A 7,709-nucleotide genomic window follows, 5' to 3' on the forward strand; every position below is an offset into this window, starting at 1 on the left:
CGGGAAGACACTCGGACTGGGTGAGAGGGGGGGCACCCTACGTGCGGGGCTCTCTCCTCCCACCACGGGGGGGAGTGTACCCCTCTTTATAAGGGCCAGCTCCGCTTCCACTCTCGTCATTCAGAGTTGGTTCTTGCACGCCGGCAGTCGCTTTGGCATCCAAAAACGCAAACGAAAACCGGCACTAGCCAAACCTCGTGTGCTTGTGGTTTATCAAAACAGAAAAATGGGAATTAGGATGTTGTTGGTGGCCCTCGTGGCCGGAGTGGCTTTGGCCTTCCCCGCCGAGGAGGACACGTTGGGAAGCGGCATGAGGGTGCTTTTCCGCGTCTACTCGGAATGTTCCCAGAGGTCGTCGACTCTACCGTGCCTCAAGATGAAGGCTGTAACCTTCCTGGACCGTGCCCTCCGCCTACCAGAGATCAACCTCGCCGATTCCGTGACCCTGGTGAAGGAGCCCTCGGAGAATGAGGTGGCCGGAGCCGAAAGGGATGGACGCACGCTGGCCACAGAAGCAGAGTTGGAGTCATCGTTGCCCGCCGATGAAGAGGCTAAGGACTCAACCCTTGATGAGATGCTCTTGGATCGCGTGTCCCGGTTCGCCAAGACGCACACTCTGCAGATGAAACTTCCCCAGCTGGAACCCGCTGAGATCCAGCGAAGCCTCGAGGAAGGTTCGTGTCGCAAGATGTCTCTAAGAAATAAACCTGCGGGCATTCCAAATGCCGCTGTCGCTCTAACCACGTGGGAGGATAATTCCTAACTGCTGTTCTATTTGGGTCGCGCGAGAAATTCCCCATCACAGCACATCGCGCTATGTTTCATATATTATACGTTTAAAGGGATTTCATAAGGATATGATATAGTTGCTTTAAAAAACATGTAATCCTGCCAAATTGGAGCAAGAATGACTCCAGTGCTCTATTACTAATTCGTGCTTTTGAAGCTCCTATCTAGTCGCTTACGATTGATATTAAGTACAAGGACAGCAATTTGGAATGTAATTATTAAACAATATAGACGCCATTCACTTACAGATATGACAATATGGCAGCAGATTGAAAATTATGAAAGTCATGAGAGATACACATTTACATATTATTTTAAGTAAAAACTGCCATACTAAACCTTATTCCTAAATTGACTAGATGAGTTAAGTTCAAATTTGTATGCATTAATTTATTATGCAAATATATAAGTAATGAAAGATGAGTAACATAATTTTATAACACTTAAAATATCGTTTCAACATTTCAAAATTCCTTTTTTAGCTGTTTGACATATACATTACTATATACAATAATGAAGTTGTAAGCAGTTATTTCCTCTGGTTGCACTAAATAATTTCAAAATATTTTCATCATCGGCTAATTTAATCTCTTCTTCATCATCAATGCTATTTCATTCAATACATTCCCATTGTTAAAACTGTGGATAATATTACAAAGCCATTATAAACATTTGCAGTACCGCCTCATTCACTAAAAAGAAGATGAATTAAATAATTGTAAATTTAATCAATAAAATTGGAGAAATTAAAACGCTTTTCGGAAAGATATATTTATTGCTTCGAAAACATTTCTGCGCGGTCGTTCAAACTTTTCATAGTTAAAAAATTAAAGTTTAACCAAATAATATTTTTTAGTTTAGATACATTGGACTGAAGTTCGTTTCAACAAAAAACTAGTCCAGTCATTTTCATAGCCATGATTTCGCTAACTTAAGCAAGCTTTTCTTTTTCTCTGATATTGGTGTACACATAATTTACATTTACTACGTTCAGGAAATAAATATATGTAATCAAAGTACAAACTTAATCACAATACTCCCCTTGTAAAGAACATGAGGCAAAGCTTCATTTTCTTCCAATCAGAAAAGAGCATTTCCCAGACAGTCCTCTCCTTCTCTTATTCCTCTGGTAGGGTTTCTCTGCCACCCCGACAGCTATAACTCCCAACACCTTCTTTAGAATTTAATATGAACTGCGAGTAGAGAGTTTGGGAGGTCAATTCAGGTCACCGTCTCGTCTACCTTCATTCAGCGATTTTTGTCTCAGATGAGCCGACTGACCAATCAGGGGTGCGGCCTCGATTCTAACCGCCCCTTTCAGTGACCCTAATTCCAGAGACCCCTACCCTCCCTCCATTCTCTCATCTCTCGTTCTATAGTCGTGGGCCAGGATCTTCATTCCACTCTAATATATGCATGTATATATGTATTTTTATAAAAAATATAAATGTATATATGTGTGTGTATATATATATATATATATATATATATATATATATATATATATATATATATATATATAAACATATATACATACATATATATACATATAAGTATATGTATGTATGCATTATATATATATATATATATATATATGTATTATGTATATATATACTAGATACATTCCATTTATATACACGCTTACTTAATATATTCGAGATATTATTTATTTTTCCACACCTAGGCATTAGTGGGAACACAATAGGCTCGATAAAATCAGTCAGAACGAAGACTAAGGTTCCGACTACAGAAAATTAAATGTGCATCGGGCTCATTGAAATGTGGTGATCGGAACTCAGGAAATATATCCACAGGATTTACGAGTAAAAAACTTATATTTGTCTGCCAAATGATGTATAATGTCGTTTGACAACTGCGTTTTGGATACTATTTTCTACACTTTCTCCTCTCTACAATAAGCGCCATAATGTTCTAATTTACACGGCACACTTTCACATCATCCATTAGCATTGAAACCACACCAATCCTTGCCTCACCTTTCTATATTGTATGCACAAGCCCACATCCATTCCGTTTAGCCCAAAACTCTATTCCACCTGGATTCATCTCTTCTCACGCCCTGCTACTGAGAACCCAAAATTTAAAAACCCTCTAAATTTCCAAACGGTTCCTTCCATTTCCACTAAGGGACCACACATTCAGAAAAAAGGCCACATTATCCCAGGCCATTGCTTACCACCCCTCTTCCTCTCTAATTCCCGCCCCTCACGGCGTTCCCATGAGGAGCGGGGGTATTGGTGAGGGGACAAAGGGCGGGGGAGAAGGTGGTCTGGGTAGCGGAAGGGCGGCAGGGGAGGAGACCAGGCGTACTCAATTTGGGGCAATCCGGTGCCCATTCCCTTGCCCCGCCCCATCCTGGACGGGGTGGGCGGGAGAGTGATCATTAACGCAATTTCACGCCTGCACTGGCCCCTAATCCCCACGCCTCGTTGATACCACGATGTTTCTCTTTGAATCGCGAAACCGGAAGACAACCGACTTTGAAACTAACACTAATGGATTTCATAAAGATGGAATATCTTGGGGTTTACGCACATTCTCAGATTCGTACTCCTTTTTCGGTTGCCCTTTGAAAGCATTATCTTAATATTTACAGCGTAAATCTATGGCCAACCTCAATAAGTATTGCTCACCATATAGGCGTCAGGAGTTAGTCACATTAAATAGTAGCCGGCCGATACCAACAAATGTTGAATTAGGGACTAATATAAAGATATAATTCAGACAAAATAGCAAAGATCCATTTAATTCACATAAAATTCTTTTTTTTACCGATGAATGATTGATTTTAAATCTTTAATCACCTAAAGGTATTAAGCAATTGTCTTCTTTAATTCAGGTTTTAATATCTCAATATTTTTCCCTGCAGAACAAAGATAAATTTTAAAGTAAACCCCCAGCAGACAAAGAGGAAGTTCCCTTTCATCGATAGTCCAGAGTAGACTCCAACACAATTAGCATCTTCTCTTGAGCAAGTGTGAAACACTTATGGATAAAATGCTGGGTTCTTGTTGAGTGAATGTCACTAGCGGCTTTATATTTGAATTTCGCTAGCTAAATTTACAAACAACGGAAAATTTAAAATATTGATAAGTCGACTATAATATAGATCAAATATTTCCTCTTCATACGATGCTCACCGCATGAGAGACCGTAAACATATACTCAATTTCCCTGCACGAATTAAAGAAATCAAAATGATATTTGAAGAATTATTATTCCTTTATAAATTCTACAGATCTGGCTAGCTTAATTTTTTCATAATTTTCCGAATAACTAACAATAATGTTTTTCATTTTAGTTAAGTTAACGAAGCTATCAGCGTCATTTATTTGTCTCATTCTACCTTTTCAAAATTTTTATAATTTATATTAATTTGAATAATGTAGCTATCGTTCACGCGTACATTTTTTTCTTCCAATCCACGAAAGGTTACATACAGTGGACGGGAGTTCACTAATTTCCAAATGGCCCGAAATTAGCTACGAAACACTTGAAATGTTATTCCGTGTAAACGTCCAAGAAAGAAAAAAAATATTTAGGCATATATTTGGCTCGCCCGCAATAGTATATACTGCTGGAAATACCATAGTATGTTCGCTGGATTATGACGGAATTCTTCGTCCCGGAATAACGCAGCAACTTATTCTCATTGATGCAGGTCGTGGCAAGATCAAGAAGATGGGTGGAATGCTGATTGCCGGAGTGGTGGCCAAGCTGGCGGCCATGATCCCCCTCGCCATCGTCTTCCTCTTCTTGCTGGCCGGCAAGGCCCTCATCGTGAGCAAGGTCGCCCTCCTCCTGGCCGGAGTCATCGCCCTCAAGAAGCTTTTCGCCTCCCGACCACCTCCCTCACACCATGAGCACCACGGCGGCGGCGGCGGCGGTTTCGGAGGCAGCGGGCTCGGCTTCGGAGGCTTCGGAGGTGGCAGCGGAGGCGTTTGGGCCGGTGACCGTCGATCCATCGAGGAGCATTCGCAGAATCTCGCGTACCGAGCACATGCCGACCAGATGGGCCGCTAAGCCCCTGAGCGCGCACTCTCTCATTAACGTCTCCCTACTTTCTTCCTTCCATTTTACCTTCCCCGCTGCTCAACCAACCTCCTCTCGTCTCCTCTATCTCGAATCGTATCGATCCTGGGGCGGGTTGTTCGGCCCGCGAGACTTAACACGGGTGTGTTCCGCGGGTCTTTTATGTCGCTCCCTTTTCCTGCTCAGTGAGAGGGTCGGAGTGGGCACGAACGCTTCGAATGTCGGCCCGTTCTCTCTTCTCCCAGCACCCAGCTGCTCAATGACGTGACTCCTACCGAACCACCACCACTCTCCGTTCTCGTGAAAGGACCCCATCGCTCCTCTCTCCCTTCCTACGAAGCCACGATAATATTGGTCGCGGATATTCCGCTCTTGCGTAGGCCGAGCTTGTCACCTTCTCTCACTCCTCTGTCGCCCACCCGCCGCTTTGACTGGGATGCGCGAACCATGAGGGTGGGTGCTCTTTTGCAAAACAAGTCATTCGCAGCTAATGTTAACACCCGATTTCATTTTTCTTGCGGCCTTCAATAGCATGGACGATTTTGTTTCCCAAATGTATAAGGTGAAACAGCTTTTTTTAACTTATGTTGCATATTTATTTACAGCAATTTTGTAGCTACTTGCATAACACGTTTCACGTTTATTTAATCTCATTATCAGTATTCATTGCATTCTTTCCAATCATTGTTTACACTTAACCACCTTCCGCTTTAATAATTCTAAAAAAAAGACCTTTGCATGCAGGGACGATTTCTCTGAGATTATAATACAATGAATGACCTGCTTTCAGACGGACCTTACGGGTATTTCGCAAATGAACCGAAAAAATCACTACAATTAATTTGTCCTTTAAAATGGCTATAAGCTTTACTCTTTTCTTCGCCAAAACCTCTTTTTTACCTCTTAGCGCTTTCAGATTGCTCTTTCCTTTTTGCTTCCCTAAGCCTTTGCTTAAGCTTCCTGACTACTTCAAGCAAGAAAACCCAATTAGCATAATGGTAGATATTTAACCTCGAAATTAAAAATGGCCGGCTATAGCTAATTCCATGGACGTTCTATTGCTTAGCGACCTCAGAGTTAGATAGGATATAATAATATACGGAGCTGTGGTTTACTTCACTTCTAGTTCATCACTTTAATTAAAGCAGCATCACATCATCCCATGAACACGCATTGTACATAGACTCCCCAACTGTTGACTCGAGAGTTCCAAACTTCGATTTAGCTTGAATATTCCAAGTTTGGTTTCCTTTATCCTTGTGTCTTCGTTAATATTATTTTAATATTGTTATTATTGTAATTTATTGCTGAATTATGAAAGCCACTTAACCCGTGGCGGAGTGATTGATTTATCAATTTTAAGTCGCGAATATGGTTTTAAGATATTCGCAAATAGTCCATATTGTTTCCAATCAGTGTACATGTTTAATAAAACATCTGTGAATATTAAACAAAAGGCATTAGATTTAATTTACCTATTTCCACTGATCCACTATAAAACATGGAACTGCTTTCACTTTCTATGAGGAAGGTGCACACCTCTTTAACCAGTGAAGAAATTGCTTCATTGCGGGGAAATATTGTATTTGCAGCTAATTTACGTTGGGTTACTGCTACCATTGTTATATTTAAAATTGGATGAAATAGCTATAACCGCACATTATTATTACCTGTATACAAAAACCTGCCTAAAAGAAATCTCTGTTTCTGTTGAATTGAAACAAGTAGATTTTCAACATGTTTCGTAAAATTATTTGCAGGCATAGGTACTCACTGAATAATTAATACCTACCACTCCAAACTTAAAGTAACATTTCCATGTCATAGATAAAAAGTGTGAAATACGTGATTTATGTGTGTTTTACTTTTTACCTTGGGTGGCATGAAATAGGACGGTGACCAACTACAGGTCGACCGAGCCATATTTATTAATCATTTTTTAAAATTTCCGAATCGAAGCTAGTTGTAATCAAAGCAATGAGTGTATGGAAAAATTAAGCATGTAATCAACATATTTGCTACTGACAGAGATGACGACCACATTTAAAACGTACATATACGTACATAAACTCATCTTTTTCCATGGTCTTGGTCCTATGCGAACCTGGTTTGCCTGTTGAAAACGAAAATCAATACTACTTTTAGAATTCCAGTACACAGTCAAATACTATATTCCAGGATGAAATCGTAAGAGTAGAAAGTTGTCACATACATAGGATATAATATAACTAGATCGATTTCCATTAACAGTGAATAAAATTTTTCGCAGTTCGTTTAATTGATAATGGCCAACTTCAACTGAATGCAGGGTTTCAATGGTCGCCAAACTCTAAGGAGTCAGTAGTCGCCTGCGTGGGGACACAGAGTAATGAGTGATACAGAAGCATATATGTTGAATTAAAAGCATGCCGTGAGTATCAGTGGCCTGCAAAGGGGAAACGGAGGAGAGGGAGTGTGGGCACGTTAAGGGTGGGCGCCCGTTCCTGGACACCCGTCTCAGGGCGAGGGGAGAAGGGAGGAGATGGAAGGGATGACGGGAGCTTGAGATCACGCGCACGCAACAACGTCACCCACCCCCTTCATCTCCCGGAAAGTGGGCCTCCTTCTTTCCCGAGTGCTCCCCGCCCCCTTTTAACTGTTTCCCGATGTGTGCTAATGCGAGCGTCGCCCCGCTCTCAAGCTCCCCTCGCTCTCAAATTAGATGAGGCGGCTGTAACGGTAACAGCCTCTTCAAAAAAAAGTCGTTTTATTTAATATGAGGGGAAACCGTCGGTTTTCCCACCGCGCCACCTCCCCCTGTTCGATCCCTCATCACTTCCCCACTGAATCTCCCCCGGGGAGCTGCCGAAGATTAACAGTCATCCGGT

At 41.4% G+C, this 7,709-nt stretch overlaps 1 protein-coding gene across 1 annotated transcript; it reads left to right on the plus strand.

Moving 5' to 3' along the window:
• The first annotated feature begins 226 nt into the window (after positions 1-226).
• Positions 227-4,833, plus strand: LOC139687684 (uncharacterized). The gene is made up of 2 exons (XM_071584933.1): positions 227-674; positions 4,472-4,833. Exons 1-2 carry the CDS (start codon positions 227-229, stop codon positions 4,831-4,833), a joined length of 810 nt encoding a protein of 269 aa, XP_071441034.1.
• The last annotated feature ends 2,876 nt before the right edge of the window (positions 4,834-7,709 follow it).

This window comes from Hetaerina americana, unplaced genomic scaffold (assembly GCF_022747635.1).
Source record: "Hetaerina americana unplaced genomic scaffold, ioHetAmer1.1.p SCAF_2, whole genome shotgun sequence".
NCBI lineage: Eukaryota > Metazoa > Arthropoda > Insecta > Odonata > Calopterygidae > Hetaerina > Hetaerina americana.